This window comes from Ursus arctos, unplaced genomic scaffold (genome assembly GCF_023065955.2).
Source record: "Ursus arctos isolate Adak ecotype North America unplaced genomic scaffold, UrsArc2.0 scaffold_3, whole genome shotgun sequence".
Lineage (NCBI taxonomy): Eukaryota > Metazoa > Chordata > Mammalia > Carnivora > Ursidae > Ursus > Ursus arctos.
The window spans coordinates 6,014,030-6,034,332 of NW_026622985.1; the positions used below are offsets into that span (position 1 = coordinate 6,014,030).

The 20,303-nt window shown below is 37.6% G+C and overlaps 1 protein-coding gene across 1 annotated transcript in view; it reads left to right on the top strand.

Annotated features, from left to right (window-relative positions):
• The window catches only part of ZPBP (zona pellucida binding protein), a 117,997-nt gene that overhangs the window by 64,083 nt on the left and 33,611 nt on the right, over positions 1-20,303 (top strand). Inside the window, exon 7 of the mRNA XM_026501852.4 lies at positions 17,589-17,766. Within this exon, the coding sequence (XP_026357637.1) occupies positions 17,589-17,766 (178 nt within the window). The remainder of the gene's footprint in view (positions 1-17,588; positions 17,767-20,303) is intronic.

Consider the following 20,303-nt stretch of genomic DNA (forward strand, 5'->3'; position numbering starts at 1 on the left):
AGCAGGAAAGAATATCCAGTGGAAGAAAGACAGTCCCTTCAATGAATGGTGTTGGGAAAACTGGACAACAACCTGCAAAAGAATGAAACTGGACCACTTTCTCACATAAAACACAAAAACAAATTCAAAATGGATGAGTGACCTAAATGTGAGACACAAAACCATTAAAATCCCAGAGGAGAACACAGGCAGTAACCTCTTTGACATTGGCCATAGCAACTTCTTGCTAAATATGTCTCCTGAGGCAAGGGATATCAAAGCAAAAATGATCTATTGGGATTTCATCAAGATAAAAATCTTCTTCACAGTGAAGAAAACACCAACAAAACTAAAAGGCAACCAACGGAATGGGAGAAGATATTTGAAAATCACATATCTGATAAAGGGTTAGTATCCAAAATGTATAAAAATCTTGCAAAGCTCAACACCCGAAAAACAAATTATCTAGGTAAAAAATGGGCAGAAGACATGAATAGACATTTTTCCACAAAAGACCAATAGATGGCGAACAGACACATGAAAAGATGCTCAACATCTTTGTAATCAACTGATTACAGGGAAATGTAAATACAGTGCAAACCAGGGAAATGCAAATCAAAACTACAATATCACCTCACTTCTGTCAGAATGACCAAAATTGACAACACAGGAACCAACAGGTGTTGGTGAGGATGTGAAGAAAGGGGACCTCCCCTCTTACACTGTTGTTGAGAATGCGAACTGGTGCAGCCGCTCTGGAAAACACTATGTAGTTTCATCAGAAAGTTAAAAATAGAACTACCCTATGATCCAGCAATCACACTACTGGGTATTTACCCAAAGAATGTCATTGATTTCAATTCCTTTAAATTTGTTGAGCTTTGTTAGAAGGTCCAGAACAGGTCTATCTTGGTAAGCATTGAGTACTTGAAAAAAAAAGTATTGTTTTTGTTGGGTGGCTTTTTTTGTGTGTAGGTTATTGCATCCTGTTGGGTGATAACATTGTTTACATCATTTTATAGTCTTTCTCATTTCTTATATTATAGTTTCACCAGTTGTGGGTAGGACATGTTAACTCCCCATTTCCTTCTTCTCCAGGTCCTGGCAGCCACCATTCAACTTTTTGTTTCTTTGAGTTTGACTCTTCTACATACCTCATATAAGTGGAATCATATAGTAATTGTCTTTTTTTAATTGTCTTATTTCACTTAGCATAATGTCCTTAAGTTTCATCCATATTGTACTGTGTCTTAGAATTTTTTTCCTTTTAAAGGCTGTACATAAATGCCAAATTCTGTTATCCATTCATCCATTGATAGACACTATGGGTTACTTTCACCTTTTGGCTCTTGTGAATAATGTGTCTATAAACATGAGCATTTATGGAATGTTCTGCATATCTGTTAAGTCCATATGGTATATAGTGTTGTTCAAGTCTGCTGGTTCCTTATTAATTTTATGTCTAAATGTTCTATCCATTATTGAAATTGGAGTTTTAAAGTGTCCTAGTATTCTTATATTGAAGTAGTTTTTTTCTTCAGTTCTGTATTTGCTTTATATGTTTATATACTCTACGTTTGATGCAGATATATTTATTATTATTATACCATTCTGTTGAATTGACTCTTTAATCATTATATAATGGCTTTCTTTGTTTTTTATGACAGTGTTTTTTTTTTTTGGTTTTTTTTTTTTACTATGTTAAGGTGATTTTTTCCAGATGTAAGTACAGCATCTTGCTCTCTGGTTTTTATCTGCAGATCTTTTTTCATGCTACACTTTCAGTCTATGAGTTTCCTTAAATCTAAAGTCACTTTCTTGTACACAGCATAGAGTTGGGTCTTGTTTTATCCATTAAGCCACCCTGTGTTTTTGAGTAATTTTGTTTAAAGTAATTATTATTATATAAAGGCTTACTCTTTCCAGTTTGTTCATTGTTTTTTGTCTGCTTTGTAGTTCATTGCTCTCTTTCCCTGGTGCTGTCTTCCTTTGCTTTTTGGTGATTTTTTTGTATTGGTATGCTTTGATTCCTTTCTTTAGCTGTTTCCTTTGTGGTTATCATGAAGCTTATATGTAATTCTTACATTTATAACAGTCTTATTTTAAGTGGATAACTGCATATGAAAAATCTACATTTTTATATCCCCCACACACTTTGTTATTGATGTCACAATTCACATCTTTTATTTGTGCATCCATTAACAGATTTTGTAGTTACATTTATTGTATGTCTTTAACGTGGTTTTTTTAAAAGATTTTATTTATTTATTTATTTATTTATTTATTTATTTATTTATTTATTTGACAGAGATAAAGAAAGCCAGTGAGAGAGGGAACATAAGCAGGGAGAGTGGGAGAGGAAGAAGCAGGCTCCCAGCGGAGGAGCCTGATATGGGGCTCTATCCCAGAACGCTGGGATCACACCCTGAGCCGAAGGCAGACGCTTAACGACTGAGCCACCCAGGCGCCCCATTTAACGTTTACGCTAGCTTTAATTAATGATTTCTGTGTCACCCTTATAGTGTTACATTATTTTGTATTTGCACATATATTTACATTTACCAGTGAGATTTATACTTCCATTATTTTAAAGATTTATTTATTTTAAAGAGAGAGTGACTTGATGAGAATGAGGTGGGGAGAGGGCAGAGAGGGAGAGATAATTTTTAAGCACACTCTGAGCTGAGCACAGAGCCCTATGTGGGGCTTAATCCCATGACACTGAGATCACAACCTGAGCCGAAACCGAGTCGGATGCTTAACCGCACCACCCATGCATCCATATACTTTCATTTTTTTTAAATGTTGCTATTTAGCATCCTTTTATTTTATCTTGATGAACTCCCTTTAAGACTTCTTGTAAGGCAGTGTTCTCATAGATGTTGGAACTTCTGGTGGTATCAAACTCCTTCAGTTTTTGTTTGCCGGGGAAAGTTTTCAGCTCTCCTTCATTTTGTTTTTTTTTTTGTTGTTGTTGTTGTTGTTGTTTTGTTTTTTTTATCTCCTTCATTTTTAAAGGGCAGTTTTGATGGGTATAGTATTCTTGGTTGGTAGTTTCTTTTTCTTTCTGCACTTTAAGTGTATTATTACACATTTTTCTGGCCTGCAAGTTTTCTACTGAGAAATCTACTGATAGTATTTTAAGTCAGGGGGATACCCTTTGTTTGATTGGTCGCTTTTCTCCAGCTGCTTTCATAATTCAGTCTTTGTGAATTTTGACAATTTAGTTATAATGTTTCTTGGTGTCCTTGGTAGTCCCTTTTGTGCAGCTCATTTGGGATTCTTTAAGCTTTATGAATCTGGATGTCTGTTTCTTTTCCCAAGTTTAGGAAGTTCTTTGGTATTATTTGGTATTCTTTAAATTAGCTTTCTATTTTTTCGTGCTTCTCTTACTTATGGGACCTCCATAATGCATGTGTTGACTTAGTTGATGTCAATGAGTCCTGCAGGCTTTCTTCACTCTTTTTTTCTTTTCTCCGATTGGATAATTTCAAATGACCTTTCTTTGAGTTCACAGATTCTTTTTTCTGCCTGATTGAGTCTGCGTTTGAAGCTCTCTACTAAGCTTTTCAGTTCAATCGTTATATTCTTCATACCAGAATTTCTGTTTGGTCCTTTTTTTTTAATGGTTTTTATCTCTTTGTTGGACTTTACATTTTGTAAATACATGAGTATTGTTTTCATGATTTTGTTGATTATATCTCTGTGTGTTCTTGTAGTTTATGGAGCTTCTTTAAGATTATTTTGAATTCTTTGTTAGGCAATTCATAGATCTTTATATCCTTATAGTTTGCTTTTGGAGCTTTGTTTGTTTTTTTTTCTGGTGTCATATTTCCCTGATTTCTTTGATCCTGGTAGCTTTGGTTGGTGTCTGCACATTTAAAGAAATTGTTACTTCTTCCAGGCTCTATGCTCTTGCTTTAGGAGGGAATGACCAGAGTAGAGATTTTGTGGGGTGTGGTGGGGAGTCTGTCAAACCTTCTCTGTGGATAGACTTGCTTAATTCCTCTAGCTCTTTCCTGGGTGGGGAAATGTCTTAGAATTGTATTCCTTCTCTCAGTTGCATAGAGCCATGCTGGGTGCTGAGAACCACAACAAGTGTTAAGAGCAACTCAGTCCTTTTCCCTAGGGCAGTGCCCTGAAATGCCAGGGCTTTGTGTACCAGCTCGATGTCTCTCTCTCTCTCTTCTAAAGGAGATATTTAATAATTTTGCTCCTTCTGTGTAGCTTGTAGAGTCATGCAAGGTACCCTAAGGGTCACCTTTCTCTTTTCCCTAAAGCAGTGCACTTAGATTTTGAACCAGTTGCTACAAGCACCATTTTTCTCCCTCGTGAAAGCAAACCAATGTATAGGAATTTACAGAGGAGTTTTTCCTTTCCCCGTCCCTCTACTACGTCTTCCCCTTCCAGCCCCTTTCCTTCCCCAGCTAGATAAAGAAACTTTCTTGTTATTTCCCTTTTGTGACTGAATTTTTTTCTTGGTTCATTGTTTTATTCAGAGTCTTTTTTTTTTAAACAGATTTAAGGCTTTTTCCCCTTATTTCTGTAGGCTGGTGTATTAGAACATTCTGGAATACTTGGATTAGTGTGAAATGAATCAGGAACTTACCTGGGATTACATTTGTAGTTTTCTTATCATTTTTAACCTCTCTGTCTTTCTGTCTCTTCCTATCTTCCTTCCTTTCTCTTCTCATTCCCTCTCATTGTTGAAATATAGCAACACAAGGTCTTTATCCTCTAAGTAAGGTGATTTGTAGCAGGAAGATATTTCAGGATACCTACTATACCATATGGTTGGAAATGGAAATCTTTTCCTGTATTTTTAAATGTCATTTTTGTACTCCCACTGCGTGTGGCTTGCTTTTTTCAATTAGAAATATGCTACTTTGAAATTTTTAATTATAACTGTTTAAATCTCTAATAATTTCAAAACATAAGTTACACTTTGCCTTTAGTTGTTCTTCTTAAGAGCCTAGTTTTTCTAGTGCAAGTTTCAATTCTTGTGGAACAACCACCACTGCAGTGACATTGCTGAGTGAAGAGTAGGGTTTTTGTCTTTTGCTTCAGGATTGAAGTAATCCCCACAGTGCAAAGTTAAATTTTTCTGTTCTGAAGTGCTAGGATTCAGTATTTTTTCTGGAATGGATTCCAGCTTTCATAGAATTTAAACTGCTATATAAGCTTTTATTTTCTTCCTCTTGCCTTTGGTTCGGATTTGAAACTGAGCTTTATCTCATAGTTCTGTGCCTAGTTCACTGGCATGTTTATATAGTGTCCATGTTACAGTGTTCCCACCATGAGAAGGACAGTTTTGTGTTTCTGTTCAATCAGTTTTTATAGCTCTCCTGTGGGACCTTCTATTATAAGATATGATATCCTTTCTTTCATTTCCTTCCTGAGCACCAGTATCACAGATCTTTTCTACTCAAACTCGACAGTTCTTTCCATTTCATCCAGGATGCCTTTAAGCTACTGTCTCCTTCTTTGTTTCTTAATTCCATCCCTATTTGATGACCATAGTTATTTTCCACAGGGATTTCCAAATATAGGTGCTAACTAAAGATTTCTAGAGGACTCTAACTTACAGGTGTAATATCTGTAACACCTGGTAGATATTAACTCTCCCCTTGTGGATAGAAGAGCTCCAGTTGGGCTGTGGTCTTGTATAATAAATGATATGTGTTGCCTGTTGTAGAAATCCCATAATGTTAAGTAGTTATTGCCTTCTAAGCTTGCTGGACGAATGTAGAGCAATTATGAAAGCCTTTCCAGTCACCTTTATTCACTACCAAACTTGACATGGTCAGTGGAACAGATTGTGGTATTTAAAATAAGCTATTCAGCTTGGTTGGGAAGATGGCGGAGGAGTAGGGGATCCCTTTTTCAGCCGGTCCCCTGAGTCGAGCTGGATAGGTACCAGACCAGCCTGAACATCCACGGAATCAGCCTGAGATGCAGGAAGATACATCTGGATCTCTACAAATGAACATCTCCAGCGCTGAGTATTGAGGTACCAAGCGGGGAGCCGTGAAACCGCGCACAGATATGGGAAGATAAACGAAAGGGGGAGGGAGCCGCCGCGTTCGGGCGCCGGGAAGCGGTAGCCACCTCCACCGGGGAGCGGGCGGTCTCGCGGACCGGCACCCGCGAGAGAACAGACTGGGACCATGAGCGGGGAGCATGCACCACCACACTTTTCACGGAGCTCTGGTGTCCTCACTGGAACCAGACTGAGACCGGGAGCTCCGGGAGCACGCGGGAGCAGCTGGCGGCTGCTGGTGTTAGAAACACAAAGGACAGAGATGCTCCGGCCCTGGAAGTGAGGGCTGGGACGCCGGGTGTGGGGCGCACATCCCGGATGCTGCAGGGTTGAGCAGCACCAACAGAAACAGAGTTAAAGTGGCCAGAACATCAGTGGAGAACGGTCCGTGATCCCTCTGTTCTGAGACAGAGGCTGAGATTCGGCCACTGCTGCTCTGACGCTCAGAAGAGGCACAGCAAACCCCCAGGGAAAGCCGCCAGAGAACAAAAGCCTGGAAATACCGGCTCACAGTGTGCCCATTCCCATGCCCCCTCGCAGGGGACACGGAGACTCTACCCAGACAGAGTTGCCTGAGTATCGGCGTGGCAGGCCCGTCCCCCAGAAGGCAGGCTGAAAAATCAAGAAGCCCACATCCCTAAGATCCCTATAAAACAAGGGAGCACGGCCTGGGTCCCGGTCAATAATCTGGGCTCTGGGCAACCCCGCAACATCTCCTCATCAGAATGACGAGAAGGAGAAATCCCCCCCCAGCAAAGAAAAGACAATGAGTCTGTGGCCGCTGCCACAGAACTAATGGATATGGATATAACCAAATTATCAGAAATGGAATTCGGAGTAACAGTGGTCGAGATGATGTGTAGACTTGAAAAAAGTATTAACGAAAATGTTAATGAGAATATAGAATCTAAAGGGCGGAAATGAGGGTGAATCTGACAGAAATTAAAAATTCTATGAATCAAATGCAGTCAAAACTAGAGGCTCTGACGGCCAGGGTCACTGAGGCAGAAGATCGTATTAGCGAATTGGAGGATGGGTTAGTAGAAGAAAAAGCGAAAATAGAATCTAGACTTAAAAAAATCCACGCCCACGAACGTAGGTTATGGGAGATCACTGACTCAATGAAACGATCCAATGTCAGAATCATCGGCATCCCCGAGGGGGTGGAGAAAAACAGAGGTCTAGAAGAGATATTTGAAAAAATTGTAGCTGAAAACTTCCCTAATCTAGCAAGGGAAACAAACATTCGTGTCCAAGAGGCAAAGAGGACCCCTCCCAAGCTCAAACATAACAAACCTACGCCACGTCACGTCATAGTGCAATTCGCAAATATTAGATCCAAGGATACAGTATTGAAAGTGGCCAGGGCAAAGAAATTTCTCACATACCAAGGCAAAGGTATCAGAATTACGTCAGACCTGTCTACACAGACCTGGAATGAGAGAAAGTGTTGGGGGGGCATTTTTAAAGCTCTTTCAGAGAAAAACATGCAGCCAAGGATCCTTTATCCAGCAAGGCTGTCATTCAGAAATGATGGAGAAATAAAGACTTTACAGAATCACCAGTCATTGACCAATTTCATAACCACGAAACCAGCCCTACAGGAGATATTAAGGGGGCTTCTATAAAGGTAAAAAGGCCCCAAGAGTGATACAGAACAGAAAGTCACAATCTATAGAAACAAAGACTTTACTGTCAACATGGCATCATTAAAATCATATCTCTCAATACTCAGTCTCAACGTAAATGGCCTGAATGCTCCCATAACGCCACAGGGTTGCAGATTGGATAAAAAGAAATGACCCATCCATTTGCTGTCTACAAGAGACTGATGTCGAACCCAAAGATGCATTCAGACTGAGAGTAAGGGGATGGAGTACCATATTTCATGCAAATGGACCTCAAAAGAAAGCTGGGGTAGCAATTCTCATATCAGATAAATTGGATTTTAAACTACAGATTATAGTTAGAGATGCAGAAGGGCACTATATTGTTCTTAAAGGAAGTATTCAACAAGTGGATATGACAATTATAAATATACATGCCCCCAACAGGGGAGCAGCAAGATACACAAGCCAAGTCTTAACCAGAATAAAGAGGCATATAAATAAAAATACATTAATAGTAGGGGACCTCAACACTCCACTATCAGAAATAGACAGAACACCCTGGCAAAAACTAAGCAAAGAATCAAAGGCTTTGAATGCCATACTCGACGAGTTGGACCTCATAGATAAATATATAGAATACTACACCCCAGAACCAAAGAATACTCATTCTATTCTAATGCCCATGGAACAGTCTCAAGAATAGACCATGTTCTGGGACACAAAACAGGTCTCAACCGATACCAAAAGATTGAAATTAGCCCCTGCATATTCTCAGACCACAACGCTCTGAAATTGGAACTCAACCACAAGGAAAAATTTGGAAGAAACTCAAACACTTGGAGACTAAGAACCATCCTGCTCAGGAATGACTTGATAAACCAGGAAATCAAAAATCAAATTAAACAATTTATGGAGACCAATGAGAATGAAAATACAACAGTCCAAAACCTATGGGATACTGCAAAGGCAGTCCTAAGGGGGAAATGCATAGCCATCCAAGCCTCACTCAAAAGAATAGAAAAATCTAAAATGCAGTTTTTATATTCTCACCTCAAGAAGCTGGAACAGCAACAGAGGGACAGGCCTAATCCACGCACGAGGAAGCAGTTGACCAAAATTAGAGCTGAAAACAAACAGAAACCAGAAGTACAGTAGAGCAGATCAACAGGACTAGAAGCTGGTTCTTTGAGAGAATCAATAAAATTGACAGACCACTGGCAACACTTATCCAAAAGGAAAGAGAAAGGACCCAGATTATTAAAATTATGAATGAAAAAGGAGAGGTCACGACGAACACCATTGAAATTGGAAGGATTATTAGAAATTTTTATCAACAGCTATATGCCAGTAAACTAAGCAATCTGGAAGAGATGGAATCCTTCCTGGAAATCAATAAACTACCAAGATTGAAACAGGAAGAAATTGATTTCTTAAACAGGCCAATTAATTATGAAGAAATTGAGTCAGTGATAAACAACCTTCCAAAGAACAAAACTCCAGGCCCGGACGGTTTTCCTGGGGAATTCTACCAAACATTCAAAGAAGAAATAATAGCTCTTCTCCTAAAGCTATTTCAAAAAATAGAAACAGAAGGAAAGCTACCAAACTCATTCTATGAGGACAATATTAGCTTGATCCCCAAACCAGGCAAAGACCCCCTCAAAAAGGAGAATTACAGACCGATTTCCCTAATGAATATGGACACCAAAATCCTCAACAAGATACTTGCTAATAGAATCCAACAGTACATTAAAAGGATTGTCCATCACGATCAAGTGGGATTCATACCTGGGATGCAAGCGTGGTTCAATATTCGCAAATCAATCAGCGTGATACATCATTTCAACAAGAAAAGACTCAGGAACCATATGATCCTCTCAATCGATGCCGAAAAAGCATTTGACAAAATACAGCATCCTTTCCTGATTAAAACCCTTCAGAGTGTAGGAATAGAAGGTACATTTCTCAATCTCATAAAAGCCATCTATGAAAAGCCTACTGCAAATATTATTCTCAATGGGGAAAAGCTGGAAGCCTTTCCCTTAAGATCAGGAACTCGACAGGATGCCCACTCTCGCCACTATTATTCAACATAGTCCTAGAAGTCATTGCAACAGCAATCAGGCAACAAACAGGTATAAAAGGTATCCAAATCGGCAAAGAAGAAGTCAAAATGTCTCTCTTCACAGATGACATGATACTCTATATGGAAAACCCAAAAGAATCCACTCCCAAACTATTAGAAGTTATAGAGCAATTCAGTAATGTGGCAGGATACAAAATCAATGCTCAGAAATCAGTTGCATTTCTATACACGAATAACGAGACCGAAGAAAGAGAAATTAGGGAATCCATCCCATTAACAATAGCACCAAAAACCATACGTTACCTTGGAATTAACTTAACCAGAGACGTAAAGGTCCTATATTCTAGAAACTATAAATCACTCTTGAAAGACATTTAGGAAGACATAAAAAGATGGAAAGATATTCCATGCTCGTGGATTGGAAGAATTAACATAGTTAAAATGTCCATGCTACCCAGAGCAATCTACACTTTCAGTGGTATCCCGAGCAAAATACCGAGGACATTTTTCAAAGAACTGGAACAAATAGTCCTTAAATTTGTATGGAAACAGAAAAGGCCCCGAATCACCAAGGAACTGTTGAAAAGGAAAAACAAAGCTGGGGGCATCACAATGCCGGATTTCGAGCTGTACTACAAAGCTGTGATCACAAAGACAGCATGGTACTGGCACAAAAACAGACACATAGACCAGTAGAACAGAATAGAGAGCCCAGAAATGGACCCTTGGCTCTTTGGGCAACTAATATTTGATAAAGCAGGAAAAAACATCCGGTGGGAAAAAGACTCTTCAATAAATGGTGCTGGGAAAATTGGACAGCTACATGCAAAAGAATGAAACTTGACCGCTCTCTCACACCATACACAAAAATAAACTCCAAATGGCTGAAAGACCTCAATGTGAGACAGGAATCCATCAAAATTCTGGAGGAGAACATAGGCAGCAACCTCTACGACATCAGCCAAAGCAACCTTTTTCATGATACATCCCCAAAGGCAAGAGAAACAAAAGATGAAATGAATTTATGGGACTTCATCAAGATTAAAAGTTTCTGGACAGCCAAGGAAACAGAAAAACTAAGAAGCAGCCCACGGAATGGGAGAAGATATTTGCAAATGACACTACAGATAAAGGATTGGTATCCAAGACCTACAAAGAACTTCTCAAACTCAATACACGAGAAACAAATAAATCAAAAAATGGGCAGAAGATATGAACAGACACTTTTCCAATGAAGACATACAAATGGCTAACAGACACATGAAAAAATGTTCAAAATCATTAGCCATCAGGGAAATTCAAATCAAAACCACACTGAGATACCACCTTATGCCAGTTAGAATGGCAAAAATAGACAAGGCAAGAAATAACAATTGTTGGAGAGGATGTGGAGAAAGGGGATCCCTCCTACATTGTTGGTGGAATGCAAGTTGGTACAGCCACTCTGGAAAATGGTGTGGAGGTCCCTTAAAAAGTTAAAAATTGAGGTACCCTATGACCCAGCCATTGCACTACTGGGTGTTTACCCCAAAGATACAGACGTAGTAAAGAGAAGGGCCATATGCACCCCAATGTTCATAGCAGCAATGTCCACAATAGCTAAATCGTGGAAGGAGCCGAGATGCCCTTCAACAGATGACTGGATTAAGAAGTTGTGGTCCATATATACAATGGAATATTACTCAGCTATCAGAAAGAACGAGTTCTCAACCTTTGCTACAACATGGACGGCACTGGAGGAGATAATGCTAAGTGAAATAAGTCAAGCAGAGAAAGACAACTATTTCTCTTATCTATGGAACATAAGACAACAATGATTTCTCTTATCTATGGAACATAAGAACTAGGATGATCGGTAGGGGAAGAAAGGGATAAAGAACTGGGGGGTAATCAGAAGGGGGAATGAAACATGAGAGACTATGGACTATGAGAAACAAACTGAGGGCCTCAGAGGGGAGGGGGGTGGGGAAATGGGATAGACCGGTGATGGGTAGTAAGGACGGCACGTATTGCATGGTGCACTGGGTGTTATACACAACTAATGAATCATCGAGCCTTACATCGGAAACTGGGGATGTACTGTATGGTGACTAACATAATATAATAAAAAATCATTAAAAAAAAAAGTAATGATCCATCCATTTGCTGTCTACAAGAAACTCATTTTGAACACAACGATACATTCAGACTGGAAGTAAAAGAATGGAATACCATCTTTCACGAAAATGGACCTCAAAAGAAAGCTGGGGTACCAATTCTTATATCAGATAGATTGGATTTTAAACTAAAGACTATAGTGAAAGACACAGAAGGGCACTATATTATTCTTAAAGGATGTATCCAACAAGTGGATATGACAATTATAAATATATATACCCCTAACAGGGGAGCAGGAAGATACACAAGCCAACTCTTAACCACAATAAAGAGACATAGAGATAAAAATACATTAATAGTAGGGGACCTCAACGCCAGTGTCTATCAGAAATAGACAAAACACCCATGCAAAAAATCAACAAAGAAACGAGGGCTTTGAATGCCATACTTGATGAGTTGGACCTCATAGATATTTATAGAACACTACACCCCAGAACCAAAGAATACTCATTCTATTCTAATGCCCATGGAACAGTCTCAAGAATAGACCATGTTCTGGGTCACAAAACAGGTCTCAACCGATACCAAAAGATTGAAATTTTTCCCTGCATATTCTCAGACCACAACGCTTTGAAATTGGAACTCAACCACAAGGAAAAATTTGGAAGAAACTCAAACACTTGGAGACTAAGAACCATCCTGCTCAGGAATGACTCGATAAACCAGGAAATCAAAAATCAATTTAAACAATTTGTGGAGACCAACGAGAATGAAAACACAATGGTCCAAAACCTATGGGATACTGCAAAGGCAGTCCTAAGGAGGAAATACATAGCCATCCAAGCCTCACTCAAACGAATAGAAAAATCTAAAATGCAGTTTTTATATTCTTACCTCAAGAAGCTGGAACAGCAACAGAAGGACAGGCCTAATCCACTCACGAGGAAGCAGTTGACCAAGATTAGAGCAGAAATCAACGAATTAGAAACCAGGAGTACAGTAGAGCAGATCAACAGAACTAGAAGCTGGTTCTTTGAGAGAATTAATAAAATTGACAAACCTCTGGCAAGACTTATCCAAAAGAATAGAGAAAGGACCCAAATTAATAAAATTATGAATGAAAAAGGAGAGGTCACAACCAACACCAATGAAATTGGAAGGATTATTAGAAACTTTTATCAACAGCTTTATGCCAATAAATTAAGCAATCTGGAAGAGATGGAAGCCTTCCTGGAAACCTATAAACTACCAAGACTGAAACAGGAAGAAATTGATTTTTTCAATAGGCCAATTAATTATGAAGAGATTGAGTCAGTGATAAACAACCTTCCAAAAAACAAAACTCCAGGCCCGGACAGTTTTCCTGGGGAATTCTACCAAACATTCAAAGAAGAAATAATAGCTCTTCTCCTAAAGCTATTTCAAAAAATAGAAACAGAAGGAAAGCTACCAAACTCATTCTATGAGGCGAATACTACCTTTATCCCCAAACCAGGCAAAGACCCCAACAAAAAGGAGAATTAGAGACCGATTTCCCTAATGAATATGGACACTAAAATCCTCAACAAGATCCTGGCTAATAGAATCCAACTGTACATTAAAAGGATTATCCATCATGACCAAGTGGGATTCATCCCTGGGAAGCAGGGGTGGTACAACATTCACAAATCTATCAGTGTCTTTGATTTTATCCAGAAACAAAAATTCAGAAATCATATGATTCTCTCAATAGATGCAGGAAAAGCATTTGACAAAATACAGCATCCTTTCCTGATTAAAACCCTTCAGAGTGTAGGAATAGAGGGTACATTTCTCAAGATCATAAAAGCCATCTATGAAAAACCTACGGCAAATATTATTCTCAACGGGGAAAAGCTGGAAGACTTTCCCTTAAGATCAGGAACACTACAAGGATGCCCACTCTCGCCACTATTATTCGACATAGTACTAGAAGTCCTTGCAACAGCAATCAGGCAACAAACAGGTATAAAAGGTATCCAAATCGGCAAAGAAGAAGTCAAAATGTCTCTCTTCACAGATGACATGATACTCTATATGGAAAACCCAAAAGAATCCACTCCGAAACTATTAGAAGTTATAGAGCAATTCAGTAATGTGGCGGGATATAAAATCAATGCTCAGAAATCAGTTGCATTTCTATACACGAATAATGAGACTGAAGAAAGAGATATTAGGGAATCCATCCCATTTACAATAGCACCAAAAACCTTACGTTACCTTGGAATTAACTTAACCGGAGACGTAAAGGTCCTATATTCTAGAAACTATAAATCACTCTTGAAAGACATTGAGGAAGACACAAAAAGATGGAAAGATATTCCATGCTCATGGATCGGAAGAATTAACATAGTTAAAATGTCCATGCTACCCAGAGCAATCTACACTTTCAATGCTATCCCGATCAAAATACCGAGGACATTTTTCAAAGAACTGGAACAAATAGTCCTTAAATTTGTATGGAAACAGAAAAGGCCCCGAATCACCAAGGAACTGTTGAAAAGGAAAAACAAAGCTGGGGGCATCACAATGCTGGATTTCGAGCTGTACTACAAAGCTGTGATCACAAAGACAGCATGGTACTGGCACAAAAACAGACACATAGACCAATGGAACAGAATAGAGAGCCCAGAAATGGACCCTCGGCTCTTTGGGCAACTAATCTTTGATAAAGCAGGAAAACACATCTGGTGGAAAAAAGATAGTCTCTTAAATAAATGGTGCTGGGAATATTGGACAGCTACATGCAAAAGAATGAAACTTGACCACTCTCTCACACCATACACAAAGATAAACTCCAAATGGATGAAAGACCTCGATGTGAGACAGGAATCCATCAAAATCCTAGAGGAGGACATAGGCAGCAACCTCTACGACATTGGCCAAAGCAACCTTTTTCATGACACACCTCCAAAGGCAAGAGAAACAAAACATAAAATGAACTCGTGGGACTTCATCAAGATAAAAAGCTTCTGCACAGCCAAGGAAACAATCAAAAAAACTAAGAGGCAGCCCATGGAATGGGAGAATATATTTGCAAATGATGCTACAGATAAAATACTGGTATCCAAGATCTACAAAGAACTTCTCAAACTCAATACGCAAGAAACAAATAAACAAATCATAAAATGGGCAGAAGATATGAACAGACACTTTTCCAATGATGACATACAAATGGCCAGCAGACACATGAAAAAATTAAATGAGTGAAATTCAAATCAAAACCACACTAAGATACCACCTTACGCCAGTCAGAATGGCAAAAATTAACAAGGCAGGAAACAGCAATTCCTGGAGAGGATGTGGAGAAAGGGGATCCCTCCTACATTGTTGGGAATGCAGGTTGGTTAGCCACTCTGGAAGACAGTGTGAAGATCCCTTAAAAAGTTAAAAATTGAGCTACCCTATGATCCAGCCATTGCACTACTGGGTATTTACCCCAAAGATACAGACATAGTGAAGAGAAGGGACATATGCACCCCAATGTTCATAGCAGCATTGTCCACAATAGCTAAATTGTGGAAGGAACCGAGATGCCCTTCAATAGGTGACTGGGTTAAGAAGTTGTGGTCCATATATACAATGGAATATTACTCAGCTCAGAAAGAAGGAGTTCCCAACATTTGCTGCAACGTGGACGGCACTGGAGGAGATAATGCTAAGTGAAATAAGTCAAACAGAGAAAGACAATTATCATATGATTTCTCTCATCTATGGAACTTAAGAACGAGGAAGATCCGTAGGGGAAGAAAGGGATAAAGAAAGGGGGGGTAATCAGAAGGGGGAGTGAAGCATGGTAGACTATGGACTCTGAGAAACAAACTGAGGGCTTCAGAGAGGAGGGGGGTGGGGGAATGGGATAGACTGGTGATGGGTAGTAAGGAGGGCACGTATTGCATGGTGCACTGGGTGTTATACGCAACTAATGAATCATCGAACTTTGCATCAGAAACCGGGGATGTACTGTATGGTGACTAACATAATATAATTAAAAAACATTAAAAAATAAATAAATTAAAATAAAATAAAATAAAATAAAATAAAATAAGCTATTCAGCTTCTCTCCTACAGAATTCATATATTTTACAGGCTGTTCATTGTTGAAATAGTAATGGCTTCTTGTTCCAGTCCTCTGATTAATGACCAGTCACTGTAGAACATATTCCTTCCATAGATGCTTAATCATTCTTTGAAGTTTTCTGGGGTGTGGTGAAGGGAGGAGTAGCATGGGGTAGGAACTCTGATATTTATTCAATCAGATTAATTAAATTTTATACCAGATAATTAACTTATGGAGGGTTTCTATAATTATGATTTGTTCTTATATCGTCCAAATTGGTTGAAGATGTTTTACATTAAAATCCATAATCCTTACCCAACTCAGAATTTGTCAATTTCACCCTTTGGTACAAATAATTAACCCCATGTCAACCATAAACATACTAAATATAAAAAATTTAATTAATGCATCAGCAATTTTTTGCCTTTTTATTTTCGTCAAAGAAGAGATCTATCTTAATTCTTTTTAGAGGGAAAATAAGAAACAGGAATCTGATTTATATGATCATTTTTGTTCCTATCAGGTTTTCCCATATCTAGCATCGTCGATTTTTTTTTTTTTTTGGAAGTGGTATTAGGAATCTGAGTGATTATGATTGTGTCTTCTGAAACTTTTAATTATGGCCTTGCATTTAAATATGGTTAATTAGATAGCAGATTTATATCAAATTAATGCTTAAGTACTTTCTTAATCAAAATTATGTGTTTGACCAAATAAATAGCAACAAATTTACCAAGATTTATCAAAAGAAAAAACAAAACATTTAAACTATAAAAAGTTGGTGAGTAATTGACTAATAGAATAAGAGTTGTATCTTTACTTCAAATGCAATATATTGAAAAATATTTGTACTTATAATTTACTTATAATTTTCATGCAAGGAATGTAATTTGCAAGACATTTGAAGACATCAGTAAGTTGGAGTACACTTTTAGTGGCAACAGATCAGCACAAGTCCATTCATTCATGCTCCTGACTGCGTTAGAAGTTAGAACAGTATAATTGAAGAAAACTAACTGGCTTGTAGTAGGTTTGAACTTGTGGCCCTACCTCAGGCTTTAACACTGAAAATCATAAGCCTTTGGTTAATTTTAGGAGTCAAGCCAGAATAATTATTACAAGTAGAAAGGTAATTAGTTACAGGTTAGAATGATGTCTTAATTATTTTATAAATTTAATTTTGGGAGCACAGAGCTGGAAATTTTAACATTTGCTATATTTCCTCTTTTTTTTTTTTTAAGATTTTATTTATTTATCCTCTTGTTTTTAAACTTATTTTTTCTTTGTGGAAAGAGTGGAGGGTATTCCTTTTTAAGGGATATGTTTTTAAAGTTACTTAAAGTACACATTTTTAAGCACATTAATTGTTGGAGTACATTTCTTAGAGTATGTTTAATTTCAAAGAGCTATTTTGATTTTTGTCATATGCCCATCCATATATTAGTCAAAATCCGAAGGGGCCAAAATGTTGGTCTGAATGGTTTCTTTGTGTTGTATTTGAAGTACATTTGGAAATTTGATGTTTATAGGTGACATTTTTTAATTTTTGCATGTGTTATTTATATCCATTGAATACAAGAATAAGTAAGGACCTCAAAAATTTGTTTTCACTGCTTCTAAGTACATAAGCACCCTTATTTGTTCTACAATTACATTTATTTCTGATAATAATTTTCTCATATTATATTTCAATTTTAGGCCAGAAATCTTATAGAGAGATTTTTTAATCAACAAGTAGAAGTTCTAGGCAGACGTGCAGAGCCATTGCCTGAAATATACTATATTGAAGGTACTCTACAAATGGTTTGGATTAATCGCTGCTTTCCAGGGTATGGAATGAATACCCTGAAACATCCAAAATGTCCTGAATGCTGTGGTATGTAATGAACTATAATTTCATGGTTTATATGTATGGAAACTCACTCTTTTTCATGATGCCTAAGTGAATGCCTATTCTTTATTTTTACTATCATTTAGATATATCTCTAGCTTATTTGAAGCAGTGTTTGAAAAGACAATGTGAATCTGAAGATCTAAAAGAAAGAAAGCTGGCTTAATTTTGGCCTTTTTATTAATATTACGGTAAAGGGGTTGTAGCGTTAGGCAGTCGTCTGGGAGGAAATGCAAAGAATAGTGTGAGTCAGTTAGAGCTGTTTATCCTACTAGGAGCTGAATGAAGTATTGTTTAGAATCAGTTATTGATGAGTTTACATTTGTATAGTCTAGACTAGGTATATTTTTACCTTTTTTTAAAATTAAGTGTATGAATTGTTTTATTACCAGTTGTTTTTTATGACTTCTGATCCTAGCTCGAAGGGGTCTGAGCACCCTCTGGCTTTCATCCATCTTTTCCTTATTATGGAAGAGAGTTCTAAAGAGGCTGTTTAGGATGAGTTAATTCATGGATTCAGTGTCTTTGGATTTCTATTTTCAAAGTTAAATGAGGAAAATAATCTTCAGTTTTATCTTATTTTATTTTTCTATTATGTTCAGTTAGCCACTGTTTTTGATGTGTAGTGTTCAGTGATTCATTAGTTCCATACAGTGCTCATCACAACAGGTGCCCTCCTTAATACCCATCACCTGGCTACCCCATCCCCCCACCCCTCCCCTCTGAATCTTCTGTTTTAAAAGGCTTTCTAATATCAACATCAATAAATTAGTACCATTGTCATTCAGTCTTCTCTTGATTGTTCTTTTCCCCTCTCTTTCTACAATCTTAAATTAGATCAAAATCCTTTTCATAATAATAGAGCACTAAATATTCTTTTTGCTTTGCTTTATTTGGCTAAATTTTACTCTAGGTTTTTTTTCTCTGATTTAATTTTTGTTAAAGGATATGAAATTTGACAAAAATGCACTTGAAAACTTATCTTAGGAAATAGGACACAGATGTAACAAATAAAACACTTACATATGCCAACTTTGTAACTATTTTGATGACCTGTGATTATGTATATCACTTCAGAGCACAGATAATGATGAAGAAAGCCTGGAAAACCAAACAGTGAAACCAGAACCTGGTAGTTCAGCTGTCTATTAGATGAATTTTTATTTTCACTTAATAAAGACCTAAGATAAACTAAAAAGTTTAAATGTTTATATCTGAATTCCAAGAATTTTGAAATAGTTAAGCATAGCTCTTTCAAGAAAAATAATAGGGTTCAAATCTCTGAGAAGCACAAAAATTTTAGTACTAAGTTTCTTTTCATTTATAAAATTTTGGATAATAGTACAGTTGTTAGATTCTGTCATTTTACCGTGTAATTGTAATATTCGGTTTGTTATGTGTTGTACTGTTTGATGAAGTTATTAAGCAGTTATTTTACTCCTGACAACAGACCCCATGGGGAGTATGTAATGAAGCTTACAAATATCAAAAATTTTTTCTGCATACTATTTTGCTCCCCAGAAATATGGCTTCTGCTCACAGAGTTTAGAGACAAGGGAGATGCATCCATGGAACAGTTAGGGAACAAGAGGTCTGCTAAGCCGCAGGGACGACAGTGAAAAGGAGATGATATTAAGGAAACTGAGTTACAGATAGTTGAGATACCGCCTTTGAGGTGATGTTGGGCTTGAGGTAGGACTTTGAAGACGCAGGGGTACCAGTTACTGTCCAAGCTAGGGCCTGAAGGACCATCAGGTTTCTGGGAAAGTTTTGCATAACCTGGGCTAGAAGAATACTATTAGAAGAGCTGTGGGCTTAGTGGGGCTTAGGGAGCAAAATGGGATAGCTCAACTTTAATGTGGCAGCAGGAGTCACATCTTTGAGTAGAGGATAGAAATAAATTTATTTTTTTAATTTTATGGGATTATTATCATTGCTCAGTATAATTATTAACTAAAGATTTGCTAAATTTCATCTCATGCCATCATACAGTAAATATTTTAATTTTTGAATTGCCTTTGTGCTGTTATTGGCTGTTAGATGAACGAAGCGAGACTGAGCTCACTTTTTGAACAGAAATCAGTAAGTCTAATATGACCATCATATACAGTGGGTTTTGTCTATATTACACAAGGCCATCACTCTAAAATTTTTAGAGAGCACATACTACTCAAAAAGACAATTAAATCATTCTTTGAATTGGAAAGCAATATAAAATATAATACAAGTTACAGGACAAAATTAACATATTAAATGAACTTCATTTGAGTATAAAATGGAATACAAGAAAGAAGCAAATAAAACATACGAGGTACTTTGTAAAACCACTTATTTCCAAAATGAAGACACCAGGACAGAAGTTTATGTTTAACAAAGGAGATTGATTGGGACCTGAATGTTCATTATGTGCGAGAAGGTTATTTACTTTCTCTGCTGTGGGTGAAGTGAGGAGTGGATGTTTTCTTCTCTTTTGGATGCCTTATTTTCTCATGCAGTTTTACTTGTAGATGACAGGTAAAGAT